The following is a 27,997-nucleotide window of genomic DNA, read 5'->3' on the forward strand; positions in this document are numbered from 1 at the left end:
AGTTGCTATCCTGTCACTATTTAAGTGATGGTTATTCAATTGAGTATTTCTGCATAAATAGTTCTGTTCACTCCAGAAATGAAAGTAGTATGATGAGACAGACACATTCAACAGTTCAATAAAAATGCAAATTTTAAAAATTATTAAAATATACTTAAAAGTAACAAACTATATCACTCAGTTATTAGGTTTAGAAGTGTTCTCTCCAGCTTTTTTTAAAGAAAACAAATCTCTGAAGGTTTTTTTGTTCTTGTTGTTGCTGACTGTAGCTATTTTTGTATCTTCTTCTTCTTTCTCTCTGGTTCACTATTGTCCATGTTTGAGGTATCAGTAGGAACACTTATTCCTGGTATCTAAAGGAAGGCAAGTAGGAAAATAAGGTGAGTAAAAGCATAAAAGAAGAATAAGTCTCATTCTTACCTTCCCCTTCCCCACTGACACTTTCAAGTTCAAAAAGATGTACGGGTGGAAGCGGGGGGTAGTAGTAGATCTTCCACACTATGTATCTATTTCACACCCGAGGAATGGTGGCTCAGAAATGTCAAAGGCAGACGTGATCTCGGAAGGTCATGTGGGAAGCAGGTCATTTGGGATGGGTGTGTGTTTAACACACTGAGCTTGTCCTGGCTGAGCCACTATGATGGTCTGCATCACAGGCCTCAGGTGCATTGGGGTGGAACCAAGTTCAAGAACCAATGTCTTTGGTGAAGCATAATCTGCCAAAGTGTAGATTTCAACACTGAAAAAAGTGGAAAAGAACGAGGCAGATCTCAGAGTTCTGCTTTTGGTACCAAGGACCTCAGAAGAAGCCCAGATGCCTGGGTTCCCAAGGACTAGAGAGGTGAGTGAGAAAGCAGGATTTATTTCCTACACAAACGTGTGTTCTCCACACTACTTTCAGGGCTTTATCATTAAAGAGAAATAACCTACGACTACATCACTCTCTTAACACAAACTGTGTACTGATTATTTCATCACAACATGGACAGTGTGAGTTTGGTTTTACCTGTGGTTCTACCAGCAACATTCGGATTTTCTGATGCTGAAGATTAGATGAGTCTAGCATGATTCTCACTTTAACTTTATCAAATATGTGAAACACTGTATCTTCTATTTTAAGAGATGGTACCTAAACAAAGCACATTTCACTATTTTTAATTGCTTTCTTACACTCGAGGCTTGGTTCTAATACTTAATTTACCTTCCATGTTAATTTACAAGTTTAATTTAAAAATTACTTTAATATTTAATATTTACCAAGCAGCCAGGTGTTCAACATAACAAAAACCACAAACATATGACCCATCAATGTGCATACTTCTCTTTCATTTAAGGTGATCCCAATACTATTATTTGCAGGAGTCTCACCCCTTTAATTAGCAAATTGTTGGTCTTACGCAGGAACACAAAGGTTCCGTGGACAGAATTTATTGTTCTGAAGTTCTACTAAGGTTAGGGAAGTAGGGAGTGTGTCAGGTAAGAGATACTGGGAATTGGTTTAAAAAAATTCCCTTCTCTGAGCTATAAGAAGCCATTTATTCCTTTACTTGAATCCATCTGTCCACCTGGGACAAAGTGTAAGTTTTCCTCAGAGGGGAAGACTTTACATAGTATAAAAGAAAGAAATCAAGGACAACATTTGTATGTGGGGAGATATTCTGAAGTGAGAAATTATGACTAAAACGTTAAGTGTAGCTGGCATAAAATTCTGTAGGTTACAAGAAGTAATTTTACACTTTATGGGTACCATTTGCAACCTATCAAAGAGAAAGTGTGCCCCTTCTAAAAAAAAAAACCAAAATAAAAACATTAGAAATACTTTATGTACCTCATCATCGTAAATAAGGCGTGGCTTTGGTTTGTCCTTTTCTTCAAAAAACACTGTACCTTCTAAGCCATACTTTGGAATCAAAACCACAATAGCATTCTTTCTCACAAACAGAATATAAGCTTCTTCACTTACTATTCCTTTGCTTTTGAAGAATAACTGTAAAAGAGCACAGAACCATAAGGATTATCTTATTTTGAGGTAAACAACAAGAAAATCTGCAATTGAAAGTTTATAGGAGTTCCCGTAAGGACTCAGTGGAAATGAATCTGACTAACATCCAGGAGGACACAGGTTTAATCCCTGGCCTCACTCAGTGGGTTAAGGATCCGGCATTGCCGTGAGCTGTGGTGTAGATCATAGATGTGGCTTGGATCTGGTATTGCTGTGGCTGTGGTGTAGGCCAGCAGCTATAACTCTGATTCGACCCCTAGCCTGGGAACTTCCATATGCTTGTGGGCATGGCCCTAAAATTAAAAAAAAAAAAAAAAAAAAGGGAATAAAACTTGGAGTTCCCTTTGTGGCACAGCAGAAACGAATCTGACTAGTATCCATGAGGATGTGGGTTCGATCCCCAGCCTCGCTCAGAGGACCAGGGATCCGGCGTTGCCGTGAGCTGTGGTATAGGTTGCAGACATGGCTTGGATCTGGTGTTGCTGTGACTATGACTGCTGGAGCTCTGAGTCAACCCCTAGCCTGGGAACTTCCATATGCTGTGGATTCAGCCCTAAAATAAAAAAAAAAAAATTTAAAAAGTGAATAAAACTTCATCTCTACTGACATCGGTGACAGAAGGGACATACCTGGGTATGAAAAGCCACTGATGCGCGCTGAGCATATTGTGCCATTTTGTGCCGGAAATTGAGATTTTTACATAAATCTGCAAGCTTGTGTTTGTCTGTCAACTCTGGGTACGTACAGTCAGCCCCAATGGCCACAGCCAACAAACGATGAACAATGATATCTGCGTATCTAGATATGAAGGAGGAAACAGGCATCATGCTGTGTTAGCACTACAAAGTCCTCTTACAATTCAAGCCTGACTATTTTCTATCTCCGAGCTGACAAGGAAAATGTACCTTCGGATGGGTGAGGTAAAATGTGTGTATATTGGGGACGCTAAGCCATAGTGATGAAAGTCATTATCCATTCCAGAGCAGAAGTACACAGCTTGCATCATACAGCGGGTGGCTAATATCCTTAACAGGGTATTTAGATATGGGAAAATAGGCGAATCCACCTGGTCCAGGGAGTCAGCCAGAGCCTTGGCTGTATCGGTTTTAATTTCCAAATTCTGTGAATAAAGAGGAGGGAAAGGTCAGCAGAGTAAACATTTTAAAATCGGTACCAGCATGTCTTCAATATAACCAATCAGACTGAACAAACATGGTGTCTTTGACCGGGTTAATGTTTCTTTTTCCTTCTTCTTCTTCTTTTTTTTTTTTTTTTTTGCTTTTTAGGCCCACACCTGTGGCATATGGAAGTTCCCAGGTTATGGGCTGAACTGGAGCTGCAGCTGCCGGCCTACACCACAGCCACACCAACACAGGATCCTTAACCCACTGAGCAGGGCCAGGGATTGAACCCGCAGCCTCATGGATACTAGTTGGGGTCATTACCCCTGGAACTCCCAACCAGGTTAATGTTTATCCTTAGTCTCGAAGAACTAAATTTATAAAAAAGTAGTGACTGTCATGTGCAACATCCAACCTTAAAATTTTCTGAATGCATTTAATGGTGTTGCAGTATCAACAGTCTGAAGAAGTTTGCAGGGTGAAGACAACAGTGGGGGAAGCAGTGTTCTCTCAAGGTCCAATCTGTGCCTGCCTAATCTTTGTTGGGGTAGGAAGAAAAAAAAAAAAAATCAAAGCAGCTCTGGACACTTTCCAGCATGTGTGGATTTTCTCTGCAGATATTTTCCCTCCATTCAGGGTAGAAGTAAAGGCCAGAGGCAAAATAAACCTGTATTGGTTACTCTAGCTCAACGTGCTGATACATCAGACTTAGCTTCTTTGGTCTACTTTGGGAGATGAGGCAAAAATATCTAAATCTTCCTTCTTCTCCCATGTCATAAAGAAATAAGAGAATCAGAGAAAACTCTCCAAAGCACATTTTAAGCCTTAGAGCAGAGGAGAAGCTGATGCTGTTCTGATGGATATGATAGGAGTAGGGCCACCAAAAAGGTCTAAAAAAATCAGAAACCATCATCCTGTTAGAAATATGCCCTAAGATCCACTCCTCCTTCCAGCTCTCTTCTGGACAAGAAAGATGGGACCGGAGCAAGTGATCAGAAAAAAAACCAAAAACAACAACAAAGAAAACCCCACAAAAAAACCCAACATAAGCCAGCCGCCCCAAGGGCAGGGGTGATTATGCCTAAATAAAAGTACTAACCAGAGGCAGGGGGTATACGGAGCTGAGGAAATGGAGCCCTTTCTATTTTTTCTCCTTGTTGCCAAATGTGCAAAAATGGACTTTTTTTTAGGGACATGATATAAAGACGGCTTCACTGAGTTGAAGATAAAGAGGAAAAAAAACGAAGGTAGGCAGTTCAGAGGAGGCATGAAGTCTAACACAGCATAAAGAACAAGTGGAAAGGCAGAGAGATACGGAAGCGCATAACCTGTTCAGGATATTACATATAACAGTCTGGAACGTCTGGCTTTGATATAGGGCTCTCTTTAAAGGATTTTATTAAACAAGTGATTTCAATGTGAGATGACATGACTGTACCCAATTAGATGACACCTTTTTTTTTTTTTTTTTTAGGGCCCTACCCATGGCATATGGAGATTCCCAGGCTAAGGGTCTAATTGGAGCTGTAGCTGCCGGCCTGCACCACAGCCACAGCCACAGCCACCAGGGATCTGAGCCGTGTCTGCAACCTACACCACAGCTTATGGCAACACCAGATCCTTAAACCACTGAGCTTGAGCAAGGCCAGGGATCGAACCTGCAACATCATGGTTCCTGGTCAGATTCATTTCGGCTGCACCACGATGGGAACTCCTGCTTTCTTTTTCAACCAAAGGAACTATTGGCATATTTTTGCAGCAGATAACAACAAAACTTGTATGGAAATATGAATACAGATTATTCAGTGCAATGGCTAGATCAAACACACATACAGATGATTTTTCAGACTATGGGGCCTTACCTTGGATTTAGCTGCCTTAACAAGAATTTCATAATTTGATGGAGGAGGAGCAGGATGTTTTCGAAGCAGAGCATGCTCAGAAAATTCTTCATGAATTTTTTTTGCAACAGAGATATTGGCAAGTAACATAAATTCTTCCACCATGGAATTTGTTTCTCTACCAATGAAAAAAGCCATCAAGGAAAAAGAATGAGATCTCTATGTAACATTCAGAGGTTGTCCTGTTGCCTTTTCTACCAATGAGATAAGGAAACTATTTCCTATGTAAACAAAACATTCCTGTGTGTGCACATGTGTATTTTTAAGAACATCCCTTTCATTTCTCAGCTACTATGCTAACAATCTCTACTGCATGAGTAAACCTCATGCTAGAGGAAACTTTACAAAACACATTAAAAATAGAAGCTTTACCAACTCTAGTAATTGTAAAATCTGAATCATAAGCATTTTCACCTCTTTACACTGAGTCCAAAGGATTGTTATTTAATTATAAATCTACAGAAGTAAAGCTTACTAAGAATTAAAAGCTAGGTCATATCAATTTTGGCTTAAAAAATGAAAACTTATACCAATAAATCCCCTAAATGAAGAGATACTTATAATAGGTATTTTGGGTGCTTAATACGGCCAGGTGTTGTGCTATATACATGGTGATGTGTTTACACACTCATACATAAGACATATACATACACATGGATATAGATATTAGACCTGTTTTGCAGATGAGAAAACTAAAGATGTGTAACATTATTCTCTTGCTCAAGATCAGAATTATCGGAAATAACAGGATGTGAGCCCACATGATCAGACTTCAAAACTCTTTATTTGATATTGTTTTTCATTTTAGATAATCGGTCTATGTTAATTTAAAATTTAGTTTTTCTTTCTGAGTTATTAAACATGCATTATTAATCTTTTATTAATATTTCCATTTTTAACACCTTCTAACTTCTTGACAAGATTCCTGAAGTACATTAATTTTTTTTTAATATTAGGAAGACCTCCAATCATACCTTTCAAACTATGAGGACAATCTCTTATAAATATGGTTTTTCTTCTTCATAAGAAGAAATGGGTTATGTTTTACTCTGGCAAAACTAGATTCAAGATTTTTCTCAAAAAAGCTCTTAGTATTGGTTTCATGCTTCGTATTAACAATAGATTTGCACAAAAATTCACCCAAAGGAAATTTTTTTTTTTCTTTTTAGGGCTGTGCTTGTGGCATATGGAAGTTTGGAGCATAGGGGTGGAATCAGAGCTGCAGCTGCTGGCCTGTGCCACAGGCACAGCAATGCCAGAAACGAGCCACGTCTGAGACCTACACCACAGCTCATGGCAATGCCGGATCCTTAACCCATTGAGCAAGGCCAGGCATTAAACCCGGATCTTAATGGATACTAGTTGGGTTTGTTACTGCTGAGTCACAAAGGGAACTCCCCAAAGGTAATTTTTAATTTTAGTTCTAATGCTATAACAACAAACTTGTCCTAATTAACAAACTTGGATATATTCTCATTTTTAATCCTTGGTCATCTATGAGAAAAGTGTAAATGCATGTTTCATTTCAGAATCACCTTACATAAGAAGCATGGAAAAGTGGACTAACTTTGATTTAATCAAAGCAGTCTTACTTCCTAAATCTTAACCAAATCAATAAAATATTAACAATAATACCTAACCTCTCAGTACTCTCCACGACATCCTATGAGGTAGGTAGCATTACCAATCCTACTTCATTGACAAATCGAGGTACAGAGAGGTCAATAACTTGTCTAGAGTTACTGGCAGAAGTGGGATCCAAATTTAGGCAGTCTGGCTTCAAAGCCCAGGATTTTGGCCACCATTCTAACTTATAATAGTATATATTCTATATTAAATACCTAAGAAATTCATGAGGGCAATCTTCTTTTACTTATTGTAACTACCACTAGTCAAGTGCTGATATACCACAGATTAAGACAAACCAAACTGGCAATTTTGCTTTTATAGTACGTGTCTTACAAATAAGATGTATACTTTATTAAAGAAGACTAGAAAGTGAAATCATAATTTTCTCTATATTTCTTAAGTAAAAAAAAAACTCTATAGATATCATAATCCCACTAAAAATAAGACTATTTGGGGTATAAATGTTTCTTTTATTAATAGATATACTAAATATTGCATTAAAATCAAATTCTTATCTACCATAAAAAAAACTGCATACCTAAGTTCCTTGGTCTGCAGATCTATCGGATCATGAGTTTCACTATCCATGTGGAATCGAACTTCTGGAGAAGAAAGGGTCAAAGCCCTAAATAAAATAAAGATATGAATCAGTCATGTGTGCAGTAACAGACACAACTCTGGAATTGATTACTTTTTTAAGAGAAAAAAAGACTAGAGAGTTCCCATCGTGGCTCAGCAGAAACGAAAATGACTAAGAACCATGAGGTTGCGGGTTCCACCACTGGCCTCGCTCAGTGGGTTGAGGGTCTGGTGTTGCCCTGAGCTGTGGCGTAGGTTGAAAATGCTGCTCGGATCCCGCATTGCTGTGGCTGTGGTGTAGGTGGCAGCTGTAGCTCTGATTTGACCCCTAGCCTGGGAACCTCCATATGCCGCGCGGGTGTGGCCCTAAAAAGCAAAAAAAAAAAAAATTAGAGTAAGTACATAGCAGTTTTTCTTCCGAAAGCTTTACGACCATCTGCTAAGTTTTATGTTCTATTTTCATAGATGGCTTAATACTTTACAGTTCTAAAAGACATTTTAAAAGGAATGAGAGAAGGAATGCAACAGAATGAGTCCTTATGTTTCTCAGGAATTGAGTATCTTCTGTACCCAAACTGAGTTTTTACTGAGCTACCTGGGTTTGTAATCAGTTTTATAAGAAGAGAAGGTCATCAGCAGTATTTCCCTTACTACACAGAACAATGAGGGATAGTGGAGAGAGGCCAAAGCTGCCAGGGGTAGATCGGTAACATCAGAAGATCCCCAGTTCAGAAGTATCTTCCACATACACTCAACCAACAGAGAGGAGACTGAAAAACCACACCTAATGTTACAAATCCTGACAGCTATTGATATCTGGGTGCTGTGGGTCAGATAATGCACTAGGCTAAGGGCTTCTACATGCTGCTTCATTTTAGGACTTAGCAAGTTCTCCTTTGAAAAGTAAATTCCCACGAGGCCAGGCAAGTATATCGTTTCTTTACATTTTGATGCTTTTGTCATCAGGTCAGTTCCAAATCAATGTAAAACTAAAACTAAGAATTTTCATGAGGCTAGGTAACTTTGGACAATCATAAAGAAGGGGAAAGATGAGTTGGGGCAACGTGGGAGTCCAAGTCCTTTCCTGCTTTGACCTTCACTTTTATTAGAAGAACTACAGAAGAAATGCTAGAAAGGGAATCCCAACAAATATTCCTTCCTTACTATGGATGTATTTACAAGGTTCTATACCACAATCAATCTGTATTAAATAAACCTTAAAGACCAAGGTGTTTAATCACAATTTGATCATTTTTTCTTCATAGAACATTTAAAACATGACATAATGTTTCTCCTTTAAGACATACCATTTCCTTTAAGACGGTGAAAGACAATTTTCTTTTTACTGATTGATTTCTCAATTCACCCTAAGACTGAGAATTTCAATGATACGTTTTACCAATAGCCAATTATCTACTTAAAAAACTAAAACTACAAGGAGTCCCTGCTATGGCACAATGGGTTAAGAATCTGACTGCAGTGGCTCAGGTTCCTGCAGAGGTGAGGGTTCCCATCCCTGGCCCCGTGGGTTAAAGGATATGGCGTTGATGCAGCCGTGGAGTAGGTTGCAGCTGCAGCTCAGATTCAGTCCCTGGCCTGGGAACTTCCATATGCCGCAAGTGGCAGCTACAAAACACAAAAAACCACCCTCAAAATAGGAGTTCCCGTCGTGGCGCAGTGGTTGGCGAATCCGACTAGGAACCATGAGGTTGCGGGTTCGGTCCCTGCCCTTGCTCAGTGGGTTAACGATCCGGCGTTGCCGTGAGCTGTGGTGTAGGTTGCAGACGCGGCTTGGATCCCGCGTTGCTGTGGCTCTGGCGTAGGCCGGTGGCTACAGCTCCGATTCAACCCCTAGCCTGGGAACCTCCATATGCTGCGGGAGCGGCCCAAGAAATAGCAACAACAACAACAAAAACCACCCTCAAAATAAAACCTAAAAGTACACACTGTTTTTCCAGTTAAAAGAAAATCTTTCCTGTCCTAATTAGGAGAAACTATGTTACAAACACAAATTTACATCTCTTACTTTGAAACTGCCAAGATAAATAGTTTCAATTTTTATTTGCTTTGCTTTTGTAACAAACTTCTTCAGATGCCTGGCATACTATGAACCTTAATAAACAAATATTTGCTGAAAAATGAGTTGTTTTGTGTTACAAAAGAAATCTATATTCCTCTTATTTCCATCTTAATGACAAACTTGAACAAGAGTTTCATTGGGTTTTACTGAATCCAAATTACCCTTATATAGTTTCAGGTTTCCTACCTAGGATTATAAGAAAATTCCCAGAAAACTGATTTGTGAGCAGAGATAGGAGTGGCTAAGCATAGAACCTTAGAACAACACTGTCCGATAGAATTTTCTGCAGGGATGGATGTGTTCCTAATGCACCCTGTCCAACATGGCAGCCACCAGCCACATGCGGCTACTGAGCCTTTGAAATGTGGCTTGTATGACTCAGGAACCAAATCTTTTTAACTTTAATGAATTTTAATTTAAATAGGCACATCTTATGAAACAGCACACTCTATCAAACACACCTGTAGTAACCACTTGTGACCCTACCCTGCATAGGCATAGGAATCCAGAGACCAACATTTGAAAGGTTCATGCAACCTGATTTACCCTGTTAGTTGATGACGTCTTTCCAAGAATCAAATTTCTTTTTCTATTTTTTCTGTCCTTTTAGGGACGCACCCGTGGCACATGGAGGTTCCCAGGCTAGGGGTCAAATCGGAGCTGTAGCCACTGGCCTACACCACAGCCACAGTGACCCGGGATCTGAGCCGCATCTGTGACCTACACCACAGCTCATGGTAATGCCAGTCCTTAACCCACCAAGTGAGGCCAGGGATTGAACCCAAGTCCTCATGGATACTAGTCAGGTTCGTTAACTGCTGAGCCACGATGGGAACTCAAGATTCAAATTTCTTTTAACCACTTTACTTTAAAAAGTTTGGGAACTTGAATACTCCTTAAAACTCCTCTGTAGTTAGGCAAATGCCATGACATAACAGCTAAAAGATGTGCCTCTGCCAAGGAGCTATAAGATCTTTGGGAAGACTGCTCCTAAGGAACTTGTAATCTTTTAAAAAATGAAGGTGTTGAATCTATAAAATCTCTTCCAATTTTAGGTGCAAGGACTTCATCTATATTTAAACATCTGAAAACTAATGTTCAATCTTGAAACCCATTTCTAACTAAAATCAAGAACAATCCACAGAAAAGTCTTAAGAAGATCTTGCCTTCCTAGCTTTTCTCCAAGATCTTTAACTCACACAGTCAAGATCTTTAACACAACAGAATTCCTAAACAAATAGCAGTGCAGAATCAAGTTGCTAATCTTTTAAAAGGTAGCTAGAAGAAACAGAAAACAATTCAGTCCAGAAAACAATTCATCATTGTCCATAATAAAATATTTTAAAGAGTTCATAAATTATCCTAACACCATGATAGATGAATTAAGACAAATCTTAAAAGGTATTTTTGAAATGTACCCTTTTTCAATTCTTCTTTTTTTCAAAATTTTAGCTAGTTTATTTAGTCCACGGAGACTAGTAGTAATACTATCATTCATGGCTGCAGAATCAATTCTCATCTGAGCTTCAGCATATGTAAGGGAAGCCTGAAAGAGAAATCATAGGTTAATATAATGTTTAAAAAAAACTGGCTTAGCAGTTCCTGTCGTGACTCAGTGGTTAACGAATCCAACTAAGAACCATGAGGTTGCGCGTTTGATCCCTGGCCTCACTCAGTGGGTTAAGGATCCAGCATTGCCGTGAGTTGTGGTGTAGGTCACAGACGCGGCTTGGATTTGGCATTGCTGTGGCTCTGGCGCAGGTTAGCAGCTACAGCTACAATTAGACCCCTAGCCTGGGAACCTCTATATGCCACAGGAGAGGCCCTAGAAAAGACCAAAAAAAAAAAAAAAAACCAACACTGGTTTACTCTGTTCCCATATTTCCACTACATAAAACTATCATTTCAGTAAACCCAAAATCAGTATCAAAAGAGATTCCTGGCTGTAATATTTATACTCCATACCTAGGATTTCTGGTTCATTATTGCTTTTTGTGTGTGTGTGTGTGTGTTTTTAGGCCCACGCCCTGCCGGATCCTTAACCCACTGAGCAAGGCCAGGGATTGAACCTGCAACCTCATGGTTCCCAGTCGGATGTGTGGATGTGTTTCTGCTGCGCCATGACAGGAACTCCAGGTTCATTAACTCTTATCTGGTGCATTACACAACACAAGCAAACTTGGGTTAACACAAACAAATGGTAGAATTGTTAGTAAATGAATCATTTAAACTCTAATTACTTTCATAGTTCAGTTAATGTATAAATACTTAGGTAATGCTAAAATAAAATGAAAAGAAGGGTAGATTATTCTCTGATAATGACTATAAAGTAAAATACTTTTATGATGATCATTACTTCCTTAATCACTGCAAATAATAAAGTTGTAATAGTCTAGGCATCATGTTTTATAGGAAATCCACTAAATTAAATATCTAATCTAAAAATTGGACACATCAGAGTAGAAAAGATGAAAATAATTTCCAATTATAATCCAAACATACAAATACTGCTTCTCTGTTCCTACTTCCCTCCTCATGGAAAAAAAAAATTTTTTTTTTTAAATAGCTTCAGTAGCAAATATCAGGAACAATATAAGAGAGTTAGATGATGCAGATCAGGTCAGATTCAACTTATCTACTAGGGACTAAGAGTTCCCTGTCAAAAAATGTTTTCTGTTACATGCTTACTAAATTTTTTTTCATATAATTTTGTTACACTGACCAAGTCTAGGAGAACTATAAACTCATCCTATTTAAAAATACAAATCTAGGAAACTTTAAATCATTCGCACATCACCGTTTGTCAGTCTAACACTGCTTTCTCACCAATCACTAACTGATCAGAAAAGAATGATGTTAAAGAAAGAGAAAAAGCGGGGAAACTTGGAAAATAGATCACTGGAAGAAAAGAGGTTTGGCAAACATCAGAGGAAGATCGGGGCAAAACAGAACAGAAGGGACTCTGGGACAAGGAGGAGAAAAGACAATCCAACTCATTCTGTTTGAATGTCGATCTCAGGCTAGTTTCACCTGAATCCAACTATGATTTAAAACATTGTTTCAGTGAGAAAATGTGAGGAACAAGAAGATGGTACACATGCCATCTTTTAAAATACTGACTGGTTATAAACTGGGATAACTTCAAGTACTGGAGTTCCTGAGTGTGGGATTAAAAAAGTCTATTTCTTCATCTCAACCAAACAGGCTTTATAAGTTTCTAAAGACAGACAGGACAACTGCCACATCGACTCATTTCTAAATAACATCAAAAATTAAGCAGATAACTGAAAACAACGAGATTTTGCTGCAACACTGGCACAAAACTTCTTAACTCAATAAGCTTAACTTCTGCAAAACACCCTAGAACATTGTTAAAAGTACTACAGATTTTAAACTAACCTTTGAATTAATGACACTTTTGGTAAACCTCGTTTTTAAGATTTCAGCATTGCGATTCATCTCCCAAATACACGAAAATGCTAACCTATGGGGAAAAACGAACAGTATTTATCAATGGGAATCAGTTAAAGTAGTAAATACTATATTTCTACGAAGAAACATGCATAAATACCTGTCAACGTTAGATCTCAGGGAACATAAGTTAGAGCTAAGCAACTCTGGAACCATGTCAATCCTCTGGAAGAGATAAAATAAAAGTCACAGATTACTGAACTGTATCCATACCTTTACTCCAGGTTCTACTCCCAAGGAACATTAATGCTACAAAGTTAAAAAAAAAAAAAAAAAAAGACCTTTGTGAATAGAACTGGGAAAATGTGAAACAAAAATCTATTTCTAGAAGACTAGTTATGTACAACTGTTACGGGAAGGAAACAATGAAAGGGAACTAGACTTCATATCAAAGGATCTAAGTTTAAGTGCTCTACACTGCCCATCTAGCTCTGCTCTCAAAGTCTGAAATCTCTGGTCTGCTAACAATGTTTGTACTAGGTAATGGACACAAGCCCCGAAAATGCTAGGAATGGCCCTTCCTCCAACACGTCACACAAACTACATGGTATTTTTAACATTCTTAAAAAAAGACACACTGAGAACACTATAAACCAGCTATAAAGGAAAAAACAAAAATCATTAAGAGTAAAAAAAAAAAAGACACACTGAATTTTCATGGTGAAAAGCTACACAGAACTGTGACAATGAATTCATATAAATTTAACTTTCTAGTTTCGCAAGTTTTCTCTTTAAGTTTATGGGAGCATACTTGATAAAGAATAAACAGCAAATCATAACAGAATAGACTCATGACTTAACTACATAAAAACCAGAAAATATATTAGTTACCCAGAGATAAGAAGTGAAATGCTACCCAACAGTTTATATCAACTACATTTAATCACTCAACAACAAAAAACGCTGCAATATTTTCACTGATTTAAGGCCACCTTATTCTATGTTTATCTTTTTGCTAATTCATGTACTACTCTAGCTTGTTCAAGAATCCAAAAGTGCCCATGATTTCAACAAATTACACCATTAACAAAGTAGTTATTCATATCTCACGAAATACTGAGGCTGTCCTTTCTTCAGGAACCACCTGAGATGATTTTATCATTAAGAATAAAATAGGTGAGGCGTGCCCGTCGTGGTGTGGTGGTTAACAAATCTGACTAGGAACCATGAGGTTGCAGGTTCGGTCCCTGGCCTTGCTCAGTGGGTTAAGGATCTGGCATTGCCATGAGCTGTGGTACAGGTCGCAGATGTGGCTCAGATCCCACGTTGCTGTGGCTGTGATGTGGGCCGGTGGCTACAGCTCTGATTAGACCCCTAGCCTGGAAACCTCCATAGGCTGAGGGAACAGCCCTAGAAAAGACAAAAAAAAAAAAAAGAATAAAATAGATGATGGGAAAGATACAAGCATGCATCAAAACTCCATTTTAAATTTAACACATTTCTGGAGTTCCCGTCGTGGCGCAGTGGTTAACGAATCCGACTAGGAACCATGAGGTTGCGGGTTCGCTCCCTGCCCTTGCTCAGTGGGTTAACGATCCGGCGTTGCCGTGAGCTGTGGTGTAGGTTGCAGACGTGGCTCAGATCCCGCGTTGCTGTGGCTCTGGCGTAGGCCGGTGGCTGCAGCTCCGATTAGACCCCTAGCCTGGGAACCTCCATATGCCGCGGGAGCGGCCCAAGAAATAGCAACAACAACAACAACAAAAAAGACAAAAGACAAAAAAATAAATAAATAAATAAATAAATAAATTTAACACATTTCTACCTTTTCACAAAGATACACTGTTGTTCCCCTTCTAGCTGATTCTTGATCCAAAGCATTTCCTGGCCTAATAAAGTGGCTAACATCAGCAATGTGAACACCAACCTTAAAGAGAGAAAAATAAAAGGATGTCAACATACTTAACTGGGTAAATGTACTAATGGAGTTCTAATGAGAAGCAATTTAGCTAGATTGAAAAAGGGCTCAGAAATAGTTACCATTTCTATTTTTACATGCCCATTAGTCTATGCAGATACAACTGACTCCACTTGACATGAGTAATTCACAAATTCTACAATGGGCTCAAAGGAAAATTAACTCAACACCAGAACTGTATTTGGATCCAACATCATCATAATTATGAATACCTCCAAATCTCCATTTTCAAGTTCTCTGCAATGGAGAGCATCATCTATGTCAGTACATCCTGGGGGGTCCACACTGCAAACACACAGATGTCTCAGGTCTTCTCGGTTTTTCATGTCCTAGAAAATGCAACAGTATTAAGAAATAAGCTATAGTGTTGGTTTAGATGTAGCATACCTCTTAAGAAATCAAGAATATCTATAATTTAAAAAAAAAAACAAACCTTAGCTTTATTTTTTAATGATAACCACATTTCATGATTTGTAACTTGTGAACTCCTCAGCTTTGGAAAATTTGACATGAGCTAGTGTCTATCCCCTAGAAAATTCTGTCAGTGAAGCAATAGATTTCCATGATAGCTGTGAGTTCTATGTGTAACCAAATGCTGGGGAGGAAAGGACTATGGTTTCCACGTATTTTAAGATACACAGAGAAATCACACAAAATTAGCTCAGACACAGTAATTCGTAAAGTCACTAAGAATTCAACATACCTTCTCCGTAATGCTCCAGGGCATCTTCGGTAAGAAGCTAAGAACAGCCTGTGAAAAGGGCTGATGGGGAACATCATGCTCAAGTAACAAAACTTCCGTTTCGGTCTCTTTGTCTCCAACTTCGCCTAAATTTTTTACAAAGTGTCCCTAAAACCAGAAGGTATTATTAGAAAGGTGTATTTTACAGCTTTGTTTGGAATTTATGTTTTATTATCACGTTAAATCCTTGAACATATATACATATCATTTTAGTATTTCTAGGTGTTTTCCATACTTCTTAAAAATGGCCACTCAGTAAATTAAAGCTATAACTGGCAAGACTAAAGTGATTTATGATGGAGACTTCCAGAGGGCCTGGTTCTCATATAACAAAGTATCTGCTTATTTCCTGTTATCTTTCAAGCTTAAGATGTGCTTCAAATATCACAGCTTCAAAATTGTAACTGTGAAATGTTCCCAAATTCCAGTATGTATTTTATACAAAAGCAGATTCTGGTTTGAGCAAAAGAGGCAATTTTATTTCATTCCCCAAATTTTAATTAAATAGTCTAAAATAAAATTACTAATACAAGCTTACATTTGGATATCTGGAATTTCTGGGCCAACCATCAATGGAAACAATAATTCTCCGTCCTTCTAATGTAGAGGCCTGTCTGGTTTCTATCCGAATTCTAGGGATTCTCTTATCAGCAGGTGTAAAGAGATGTCTTCTTGACTAGCGAAAATTAAGAAAAAAGATTTTACGAACACACAAAAAGGCTGGGATGAGGGCAAGAAAGTGAGGGCTCTAAGTTCTGTATTACATAGCAAACATGGTCTGTACTCACCTCCTTAATATCAGACTTGGAAAGCATGCCACAATACGGTCGCCAGTTCCTTTTGATGATTCCGACAACTCTACCTGTCGGCTTTAACATTTTCTCGCTTACAGCAGTCTTGAGCTGAGATTTAAAAGTGAAAGACCTTCAGTTAGCTTTCCTGTAAGGGGAATGAGACCGTTTCCCTTCAAAATGAGAACATGAATATGGTTACTAATACCTTCTCAGGCAGTAAATTATGGCATAAGACCATAGAATCCTGCTGCTTCAAAATTCTAGGCAAGAGAATGCCAAACTTAGACCACAGAAAGAGTTGCATAATAAAGACCCACAAAAACAATTAAAAAAGAAAAGTGACTGAATAAATATGTCAGAACCCAACTCTTCAGTTTTAATCTGAAGATTTACTAACATGCACATATGCATACACACATGCACACACAGGCCTGGTAACTAACAGACTAGGATTTTAGTACTAGTTTTCAATAATTAGCGGGGTAACATTTATTAATTCATTAAAAAAGAGATGGATCTTTAAAGGGTCATCCTTATCCAAAATATAAACTCAAATAAATAATAGTTATTAGAAATAACAAAACCTTATGGTATTTCTCCTTTAACACTTTTCTATGGCCTGGACTTTGCAAAGATAACGCTACAGTAAGACTCCAGAGCAGTGAATATAATTCAAATAAAGAAAAGAACCACAAAGAAAAGGTATTCCAGCTATTTGTATTATTCTTGTAGTTCTAAAACAGGAAAATAAAAAGGTCTTCTCAGGTAGACTTTAGGACATAAGATAAAACTGAAAGCGTTCTCTTCATAAGGATTATTAAACAGACCCATTTTTAAGGGCCAGAAGTACATCTAGTATGCTGAGGGATTTTTAACATTACATAAAAGCATTTCAGAAAATTGAAAATTTGTATTTCTTAAAACTCACTAATTCATACAAATCATGTACCTGAATGTTAAGAGTTCAAGTTTCCTACTCAGGTTATGTCTTTTAGTAATTAAATCTGTTTATTTGAGCAAAATATAAGACATGAATTTAAAAATAAGAGTGCCAACATGGACCTGCTATATAGAGCACAGGGAATTCTACCCAATATTCTATGATAACCTATATGGGAAGAGAATGACTGTTTGTATAACTGCCACTTTGTTGTACAGCAGAAATTATCACAGCATTGTAAATCAACTGTACCTCAATAAAACTGTAAAACTTTTTTTTCTGTCTCTCTTTTTAGGGCCACACCCGTGGCATATGGAGGTTCCCAGGCTAGGGGTCCAATCGGAGCTGTAGCTGCCAGCCTACACCAGGACCACAGCAACACGGGACCTATAACCCACTGAGTGAGGCCAGGGATCGAACCTGCGTCCTCAGGGATGCTAGTCCAGTTCGTTAACCACTGAGCCACAAAGGGAACTCCTAAAAACTTTTTAAAAATTTTCAAAAAGAGGTACAAACTCTTAGGTATACGATAAGGTATAAGGATTATAATTATGAGGAATATAGTGGACATTTTATAATAACTACAAATAGAGTATAACCTCTAGGATTGTGAATCACTATATTGTACCCCTGTAACATATAATACTATATTATACATCAACTATACTTTGATAAAAAAAATGAAAAGACTTAAAAGATATTAACTGTGTATGACATATATCAAACCTACAGAACTATAATTTTATTCAATAAATCTGAAAGCAATGAAACTTCTTTTTCTCCAAAATGACACATTAACAAAGTATTCAACGCTACACAGACAAAAACTAAAACCTGGTTTCATACAATGCGTTCTCTCTCTTCTTCTTTCTCCACATCGTCTTCATTTTGACCTTCATCATGTAAAACCACAGAAGATGGTGCTACCCACTGATTCGTGGGAAGAAGCTCCACAGCCACAATATCTTCATGAACAGCTCGGTTTAAATTTTTAAGTCCTTGTAAGATTATCTGTGTAAAACAGCAAATGACACATGCCCAACTATTTCTAAGGGCAATATAATAATGAGAAGGTTACCTTACAGAAGTTTAGATATATTCTGATGTCTCTATGTAACTATTCCCCCTCTCCCTTTTTTTTTTGCTTTTTAGCACTGCACCTGTGGCATATGGAAGTTCCCAGGCTAGGAGCCAAATCAGAGCTGTAGCTGCAGGCCTATTCCACAGCCACAGCCACGCAGGATCAGATCCACATCTGTGACCTACACCGCAGCTCATGGCAACACCAAATCCTTAACCCACTGAGTGAGGTCAGGGATCCAACCTGTGTCCTCACAGATATTAGTCAGGTTCATAACCCTCTGAGCCACAGTGGGAACTCTCTCCCCCTCCTTTCTATTTTTAATTCCTCTACTGTGTCTCTTTACTCCACCCTCTTAATTTCTCAGGTAGAAAAACATGGGCTGTGTTCATGGCTCTGCCATAACTCTTATTTTAGTACCCAAATTTCCTAACTTCTCTAAATCTCAGGATCCTGATTGGTAAAAGAACAAAATAATAGTATCTACTTTTTAGGCAGAGCTGAAGATTAAACGAAATGCAGCTTTCAAAGCAATGAGATGACTACACGGCAAATAGTGAATACCCCACAGGACTGCTATTAGCTTCAAAGTTTGTGAAGCTCCTGGAGCAATTATATATTATGTAAATAGTATTTCCCATAACAGATCATAATACAGAAAACAGAGGCACCTTAGTTTTTATTTGATTGATTCAATTTTTTATTCTTTTAAAAGAAGGTTAATAAAAACTTCTTTCCTGCAATAAGCAGTTTCCTAAAAGAGCGATTAATTCCACTGGTATCTATGCCTCTCACATAACTGCCTTCAAGCTAATGACTGGGAGGATAAAGCAAATTTAATTTCTTGCACAAAATCTCAAACACTTACGAAAGAAAAACGGGAAGAGAAAGTACTTTAGTGTGTAAGGAATTTATGGATACACTTGCCTCTTTATTTTCTTCAGTGTCACCATGAACCCACACTGTAGCTTCTAAGTAATTTTCCCTGCTGGCTCTAAATGTTCCTTGAAGGTATGTACCAGATTTTATGCCTTGCTGCAGCTTACTTAATGGAAGATGCTCTGAAAATATTACTTTTCCACTTTCTATTTCATTCTGTGAAATAAGTAAACCAAGAAATACAGTTAGTATGTACATCTTCTGTTTGCTCAATAGACAAGTATTACCACTATCACGTATGTTTTTAAAACAACCATTCACATTATGGTATATAAAAGCCCTACGAATTTGAAAGAATACAGCATAGTAAGAAAAAAAAAATGCTTTCTAATCTTAGGGCAATGTACACATATTTCATTACATTTAGGCGTCAGCCACAGATCCAGAACACTAGGAAGCTGTGTCCCCAGACCTCCACAAGGCCCCCCAAAATGAAAGTGATGGCGTGAGTGGCAGGTAACAGATAATGTGAAGCCTCAATTGCATGCAAAGACTGTGGCCACTGAAAGCATAAGAAGAGCTATTTTTACTGGGTTATTATTACTTTTTCTTTGCTTTTTAGGGCCGCACCCATGGCAAATGGAAGTTCCCAGGCTAGGGGTCAAATCAGAGCTACAGCTTCTGGCCTACACCACAGCCACAGCAATGCAGGGATCTGCAAGCTACACCACAGCTCATGGTAATGCCAGACCCTCAACCCACTGAGCAAGGCCAGGGATTGAATTGGATACCAGTTGGATTCGTTTCTGCTGAGCCACAACAGGAATTCCAGATACTGGGATTATTTTAGCAGCTGAAACTGCTAGACAGAGGGGGGGCTGGGACTGCTGTAATCCACTGCATGACCTTCCAGGATCCTTAGAGACTCTGACCTCCCACATCGGGACCACTCGGCTTCCCTACTTTCTTTCATTTCCCACACTCTCCTCCTTCTTAGGAGATCACTTTTTACCTTCTCCTTTCCTGCTTAAATCGCCGCCAAATTCCTTGTCTTTCTTCCTCACTCTCAGATGGAGGATCTCCATATTGAGACTCAGAAGCAATCACTCCAGACCGACTTCATCTTTCCCAGTGGAATCTGCTCACCTGTGTGTATCTACCTACCACTTCCTGTCCTCTATTAGCAACTTTGGCCTACGATTACCTTCTCTCTGAAATCAATTCCCCCCCTCTACTATAATATCCTGACCATGATGTAAACTAACATGATCTATTAAATATTATGACCTAAATTAATGATATGGCCTATTAAAATAAACTGATTAATCATTCCCTCATTGTCCCCATCCGATATGTCACCAAGTCCTAAAATCAACAAATATATATATATACATATCAACAAAAAATACCCTATATCTAAGTATGTCTCACTACCTTAACTGCTACTACCATGGTCTAAGTTTGACTTGCCTCCCAGGGATACTAATATATCCTTCTCATTAGAGGATCTTGCTTTGAACCTACTCTCTTAGAGCAGCCAAACGGATATTATTGTTCTCCTACTTAACAGCTATCCAGCATTCATGGACTAAAATCCAATTTTTTTTCTCTGGCTTACCACACCCTACATGATCTGGTCCCCGCCTATATTTCTGACTTCATTCCTAACATCTTCTCTTTTGTTCTCTCCATTCCAGCCACACTTTAGCTGTTTCTTTCTTTCTTTTTTTTCTTTCTTTTTTCTTAGGGCTGCAGGTTTGGCATATGGAAGTTCCCAAACCAGGGGCTGTATCAGACCCACAGCTGCCAGTCTACACCACAGCCACAGCAATGCCAGATCCGAGCCACATCTGTGACCTACACCTCAGCTTACAGCAACACCAGATCCTTAACTTACTGAGTGAGGCCAGGGATCGAACTGGCATCCTCATGATCTGGTTCGTTTCCGCTGAGCCACAACAGGAACTCCTTACTGATCTTACCAACTTAATCTAACCTCAGAACCTTTGAACTTGCTGTTTCCTCTGTATGAGATGCTCTTTGCCTAGTTATTAACATGGTTAACTTCCTTACATAATGCAGCTAAAGTGTCCCTGTCTCAAAGCGACTGGCAATGCTAACATCTTCCATATCTGAGCTTAGATGTTACTTCTATCAGAAAGCCTTGATATCCCCCCCCCCCCCGCAATCCGGGTTAGATGCCCTTGCTTAAGTACACTTAGTACTACAGTGTCTGTTTTTAAAACACAAATGTGTTCCAATGCAACTGACATATTAAAAGATATCAGGTGAATGCAGAAAGCCGCACTCAGTTGAACCAAGCTGTGTAGGAATCTATAAAACACACACTCTCTTTCAAACACCTATCAGTTACCTCAGATCACCGTGTTTCATGAGCCACATCACCTTCATCTGGTGTAACAACTTTCTGTTCAAAATTAAGATAACCTCCTTTCTACCATTTCATGAAGTTTCTGAGTGTGTCCCTAATCACATTCTCCTATTTTTGTCTTTTTTTTTGGACTTTCTAGGGCCAAGCCAGTGGCATATGGAGGTTCCCAGGCTAGGGGTGCGAATTGGAACTGCAGCTGCTGGCCTACGCCACAGCCACAGCAACAAGGGATCAGAGCCACATCTGTGACCTACACCACAGCTCACGGCAATGCCAGATCCTTAATCCACCGAGTGAGGCCAGGGATCGGACCTGTGTCCTCATGGATACTAATCGGGTTCGTTAACAAGAGCCACAGGGGAACTCCCCTAATAACAGTTACCCTTAAGCTCTGTGGTTTTTATTATATGATTTTGCATGACGGTGACTTTGAGAAGCACACATGTATTACGACAAAACTGACTGTAATTTCACTATATCCTACACTTACCCTACCATAGTATTGATAAAATACTGTGAATTACCAATGCTGGATTACTTCCTGTTTCTTCTTCTAGATTAATGCTATCCAAAACAACTTTGTGATGAAGGGAATATTCTTTTTGTGATCTTTAATATAGTAGGCACAAATGGCTCTTGAACACTTGACAGGAGAATAGTACAACTGAGAAGCTGAATTTTTTTTTTGGTCTTTTTGTCTTTTAGGGCTGCACCAGTGGCATATGGGGGTTCCCAGGATAGGGGTCGAATCAGAGCTGCAGCCGCCAGCCTATACAACAGCCACTGCAACACAGGATCTGAGCAGCATCTGTGACCTACATCATAGCTCATGGCAATGCCGGATCCTTAACCCATTGAGCAAGGCCAGGAATCAAACCCGTGTTGATTGCCAACCACTAGTTGGGTTCACCAACCACTGAGCCATGATGGGAACTCCAAGAAGCTGAATTCTTTAACCTGAATGAAATTTAAACAGCCACATGCAATTAGTGGTTACATGTTAGATAGGATAATCTTAAATCTGCATTCTAAAAATCAAGCCCAGGAGTTCCCGTCGTGGCTCAGTGGTTAACAAATCCGACTAGGAACCATGAGGTTGCAGGTTTGGTCCCTGGCCTTGCTCAGTGGGTTAAGGATCCGGGGTTGCGGTGAGCTGTGGTGTAGGTTGCAGACGTGGCTGAGATCCCACGTTGCTGTGGCTCTGGTGTAGGCCGGTGGCTACAGCTCCGATTCGACCCCTAGCCTGGGAACCTCCATATGCCGCGGGAGCGGCCCAAGAAATGGTAAAAAGACCAAAAAAATAAAATAAAAATCAAGCCCAGCTTTTGTTTTCTCCCTTTAGTTTTATAAAGTAGCTACTTGAAGACAAGCAGGGATGGAGAAAATCTTGTAAAGACTGGAGATACACCTATATCTCTATCTATCTATCTATCTATACATATATAATGTTTCTATTACATAAAACCAATTTTTTTTGGGGGGGGGGCGTACCCAAGGCATATGGAAGTTTCCAGGCTAGGGGTCGAATTGCAGCTACAGCTGCTGGCCTACATCACAGCCACAGCAACTTGGGATCTGAGCTGTGTCTGTGACTTATACCACCGCTCACGGCAATGCTGGATTCCCAACCCACAGAGCAAGGCCAGGGTTGAACCTGCATCCTCATGGATACTAGTCAGATTCGTTTGCTCTGCACCACTACAGTATCTACCATTTACATTTACCATAGCTATATGCCAGACACTGAGGTAAGAATTTTATTAATACTACTGTTATCACCTCAATCTGCATAACAACACTAAGAAGTCATTACTGCTAAACATACTTTACACAGAAGGATACGAGGGCTCCATAAAATCTACCACTGCAATGATCTCCTTACTCATCCTTCCGTCTCTAATCCTGTATTTGATACAATGCATCATCTTACAAACTGAAATCAGAGTGGCCTCCCAAACAAATAACATTTCTGGTCATTCTCCTCCATTCCTCCCAGACACATTCTCACCTGCCTTCAATTCTGTTCTGATTCTAGGTAGGAAGCCTAGAATCCCTTCTGCTAACTTCTCTTCATAGCAGCCCTTTAGGGAGCCCTTTAGAAAAAAGTCGGAAAACTACTCACAGAGTAAATTGTAAGTCCACATTATCTGGCTCCTTCCCTTCCTGTTCTGCCTCTCCTGCCCTCTGCCACAATGGATTGATGCTAGAGCTGTACCTGCTCCCTGCAATGCCCATCACTTCTTTACTTGTCAAATATCTACTCCTTATTCACAAACCAGCCATGAATTCTTTCATTTATTAATCAAACAAATAGTGCCAACGGGTGCCAGGCCCTCCTCAGGTTGCTAAGGATTTATCAGTGAACAGCGCTATTTTAGAAAGTCAAGTCTTCAGGAACAGCATTTTGATAAAAAGTCTACTACAGCTACTCTTGTTGTTTATAACCCAACTCCTACTCCAATTCCAGATTACCCACTGATATTCCAATTTTTTTTTTTTGTCTTTTTGCCATTTCTTGGGCTGCTCCCATGGCATATGGAGGTTCCCAGGTTAGGGGTCGAATCGGAGCTGTAGCTGCTGGCCACAGCCACAGCAACACAGGATATGAGCCGCATCTGCAACCTACACCACAGCTCATGGCAACGCTGGGTCGTTAACCCGCTGAGCAAGACCAGGGATTGAACCCGCAACCTCATGGTTCCTAGTCGGATTCGTTAACCACTGGGCCATGACAGGAACTCCCTTGATATTCCAATTTTTAAACTCTGGTAACTATAAGCCTAATATCAACAGAATCAAGGACATGTAAAAGGTCTTAGGACATAAATCCTTAATAATCACTAAACTTAAAAGTCAAAGTGGCTATGTTAATAATCTCACTTTGCAAAAACAAAATAAAACAAACTCAAACTTACCCCTTCGTCAGACAAACAAGCAAGACGATCTATGAGTTCGGGGTTAGCAGTTAAGCTTTTTACATATTCTTCACCTGAAAAATAAGTTTTTTGTTCTTGATAAATTCTTTTTTTTTTTTTTCTGTGCTTAGCTGTGGGAGAACATGGGTTACCTTGTTTCTGACAGTATCTAGGTCAAATATTTTTTTAGAAAAAAAAAAAAAAAGCCCTCTCTGTTGACGTGGTCATGCCTAAGAGGCAGTGAGTGGATCAAGTATATCCATGGGCTTTTATTGCTAAGCCAATTCCTAATGTCGAAAGGGAAACCAATAGCCACTGGTAGCACAAACTACTTAGAACCGATGAGAAATTTAAAAACACCAAAACATCACATTAAGTTATATAGGACTATGAAAATAACCAAGGAGTCAAATGGACATCTGACCATGGGCCCGAAGATAATTTTTTTGCATGCATTTGCAAATGTGAACTAACAGTTTGATTTACATGGAGACTTACAAGTAAAAGCTGGTATCCCTTCTTCTATGGCTTTCTCTTTGTTTTTCCTGTCATTGGTTATGAAGATAACTTGCAGCTGATTCTCTGCTGACATTTTCTTCAAATGTTCGTTGTACCATTTTGCTGCTACTCGAATGGCTCTGTCATTCCTGTCATTAGAATTTTCTCCCTGTTGTTGTTCTACATAAGTTTCTCTAAATGTAAAAAAAAAAAAGAAAGAAGAAATGGAAATCAACAGAATCAAGGACATGTAAAAGGTCTTAGGACATAAATCCTTAATAATCACTAAACTTAAAAGTCAATCTTTTTCTCTTGAATGTATTCACCTTTATACTTCCAAGAAAAAATAAATAGAGTCTTTACAGTCAAGTTTTTAAGATACTAATTAGCTTGGAAAAGAAGAAAAATGTTATTAATGGAACAATAAAAAGGCCAAAACAGGTTTATTTCACTAAAAGAAAAATTCAAGATCAGAATTCATACTTTAGGTTGGGACATTAGGTAAGTAAGTAATGGTTTGGAAAAAACTATACTAAAACTGTGCAGGTCTGTTAATGATCATATGCTTACTCTATAGTTATTAAATACACAGTGCACATAAATTATCCATGGTAAACACTCAATAAATGACAGAAGCTATCTAAAGACTGAAAGACCAGATAGAGACATGATTGCATTTTCCTTCTAAGTCTATCAACTGTGAGCTCTCAAATGTCAGCATACTTATTTCTTTAAATCAGTTCCTCAAATTTAAATACAATAACAAAAGTCAGTACAACTTCTACCTAGCGCCTCAAGATAGGAGATTCGACTTTAGAATTTTAGACTTATTTATATTGTTTTCAGAATTATTTTATTCCTTACCATTAAATATGCCTGCTAATGCTTTTAAGCTTATCAAAGATTTTGCCATAAATTTCTGAATTGGTTTTAGCATGACTGAGCAACAAGTTCCAATGAGATTTGCCCAAGTGTCTTAATTCTTCTCTCAGCTCCAGTACTGCTAAGCTCTATTAACTGCACTTAAGCTAGACGCAATTGCTCACCCTTGATTAAAAATTTGATGATCATGCTCTGCAGAAACTAGATCTTTCGGCACTGAAAAACAGGGAAGTTTCTGTTTCTAGATTTCAAGGAGGAGCTAGGAATAAGAAGTCTACAAGTGCTTTACTGATATTCTTTATAGGAATAATATTTATAGGAACTGATATTCTTTATGGGATATAAGAAAGAGAAATTTGAAAAGTTAAATATTTCTTAATTTGCATACTCTAGTGAGATTTCATTATCAGATCTAATCCAGAATCTCTCAATTAGGGGAGTGATTTTTGCCCCAGGGGATATCTCACGAATCTGGAGGCTTTTGGGGTAGCTACAACTCAGTGGGGGAGGGGAGGTTTGCTACTGGCTTCTACTGTGTATAGGCCACGGATGCTGCTAAACATCCTACAATGTGGAAGACAGCCTTCCCACAACAAAGACTTATCCAGTCCAATATGTCAACAGTACTAACACTGAGAAACCCTGACCTAACAAAAGTAAACTAGGATTCATCACACATTACTTATATAACATAAAAATACCCAAAATCATATTTTCTAAAACCGCACATTAAGTTCAAACACATTAAGTGAAACATAACAAAGGTCTTGAATCTGAAACACAAAGGATTCTATTTTTTAACCTCATCATCCTCAGAGTGATCAGTTATAAAACTTTTAGGAACTAAATAATATTCTAAAGAATATAAAATCTATGGTGTCACCTTCTGACAATGTCACAAATTGCCACCAGGAACTCTCCCTCTAGTTTAGCTAATTCTACAGTTTTCATATAATTGACATAATTTTCCCCTACCTGTGGTGCTCATTAGTAAATGTATAGAAATGCTTCTCCTGGTTATTAGTCACGTCTCGGATTCGTTTATATACAGGAGCACTCCGATTTCTCACTTCTTGGAGAACTGTTTGTAGTACAATGACATTCCTGATCGCAGGGTCCTCGAGAACATCAATCTTTAAAAACAAATAAATAATAAGTAAAAGACTTAATTTTTCCCATATTCAATCATACAGTCTTTCTGTTGAACATAAAACCCTGGCAGTTAAAAAAAAAAAAAAAACATTAAATATGCATTAAACTAAGGAGCTATTTTGCAATAGAAAACCCTTCAGGTCGATAAATATGAGTACACGTAAACAGACTAATTACAAAACTTTGTAGAACTCCGCTAATAAAGAAATACTTTGGCCCACATAGTTTTCGTTCGTAGGCACTTACAAGCTGCCTGAGGGTCGCAGGCTGGAGGCCACAGAGGCCCAGGTCCCCGGCCTCCAGACATTAAAATCTAAGGCAGAAGAGACATCAGGAGTTAGCAAATTACTGTATCTAAACTAAAATTCTTATAACTCCAAGAACTTAAAAATAACAGTACATAGAAAAGAACCTAGGCCTGAGGGGCTGGAGGCATGAATCCCGATGGGGTTTGCCTCTCCCTGCGTACGCGATGATGCCCAAGACGCTCCTCCCTGGGCCTCAGTCTCCCTAACCGTTATACCCCTTTCTCTTAGTGGGGCCAGGGTGTCAGCAGTTCGCCCTCCTACTGGCGCACCTGGTGCAGCAACACGTTGGTATCAGGCAGCAAATAGTGTGGCTGCGGGCAGAGGCTGCTGGCCGGGTCCAGGGGCTGAGGCTCGAGGACAGGCCCCTCATGCGCACCGCCGCACGCGGCGCAACCCGGAGCACCGCAGCCGATGTCATCTCGCAGGTAATGCTCCCGCACTATCTTCATCACGCCTCCAGCCCGCGTCTTTTTTAAGAAAGTTTTGGACTTGAGCATCTTGCCTCGCCGCGCGTGATCCCAACCTCTGCAGCTGTCTTCCGGCGAAAGTTTCAAGCTCGAATCCCTGCCGCACAACTACACTTCACCCGGAATTTCGCCCTGTAGCCTCCAGGATATTAGTAAAACCTTCTCGCGGGACAACCTCGAGACTGAGGTTGGTTGGCTCTCTGAAGGCTGCGAGAATTGGAAGAAAGCAGGCAGGTGGGCGGAGCCCGA

At 39.1% G+C, this 27,997-nt stretch overlaps 1 protein-coding gene across 3 annotated transcripts; it reads right to left on the bottom strand.

Annotated features, from left to right (window-relative positions):
* Positions 1-2: 2 nt before the first annotated feature.
* On the bottom strand, positions 3-27,985 carry DIS3 (DIS3 homolog, exosome endoribonuclease and 3'-5' exoribonuclease). Of its 3 annotated transcripts, none has more exons than XM_047756193.1 (21): positions 27,551-27,985; positions 26,797-26,954; positions 24,940-25,133; positions 24,442-24,515; positions 19,183-19,350; positions 18,021-18,185; positions 16,229-16,342; positions 15,979-16,116; positions 15,402-15,548; positions 14,911-15,027; positions 14,546-14,647; positions 12,884-12,948; positions 12,712-12,796; positions 10,731-10,858; positions 7,192-7,278; positions 4,986-5,142; positions 2,908-3,122; positions 2,632-2,800; positions 1,829-1,987; positions 1,007-1,129; positions 3-353 (listed from the first exon to the last, which is right to left on the bottom strand). In XM_047756193.1, the coding sequence occupies exons 1-21, from the start codon at positions 27,776-27,778 to the stop codon at positions 270-272; spliced, it is 2,877 nt and encodes a 958-aa protein (XP_047612149.1). In that variant the 5' UTR covers positions 27,779-27,985; the 3' UTR covers positions 3-269. The 3 variants fall into 3 exon arrangements, with proteins under 3 accessions (XP_047612149.1, XP_047612151.1, XP_047612150.1); XM_047756195.1 differs by lacking the exon at positions 27,551-27,985 and adding an exon at positions 27,220-27,279; XM_047756194.1 differs by lacking the exon at positions 3-353 and adding an exon at positions 360-739.
* Between the last annotated feature and the right edge of the window lie 12 nt (positions 27,986-27,997).

Source organism: Phacochoerus africanus, chromosome 13 (genome assembly GCF_016906955.1).
Source record: "Phacochoerus africanus isolate WHEZ1 chromosome 13, ROS_Pafr_v1, whole genome shotgun sequence".
NCBI lineage: Eukaryota > Metazoa > Chordata > Mammalia > Artiodactyla > Suidae > Phacochoerus > Phacochoerus africanus.

What these genes read in the sequence shown, in the direction of transcription:
- DIS3 (XM_047756193.1), bottom strand. Translation starts at nt 27,778, where the DNA reads ATGCTCAAGTCCAAAACTTTCTTAAAAAAGACGCGGGCTGGAGGCGTG. An exon ending in AGGGATACCAGCTTTTACTT is followed by an intron (nt 24,516 to 24,939) that starts GTAAGTCTCCAT and finishes CTTATTTTTCAG; the next exon opens with GTGAAGAATATGTAAAAAGC. An exon ending in GCCTTATTTACGATGATGAG is followed by an intron (nt 1,130 to 1,828) that starts GTACATAAAGTA and finishes TGCTTTGTTTAG; the next exon opens with GTACCATCTCTTAAAATAGA.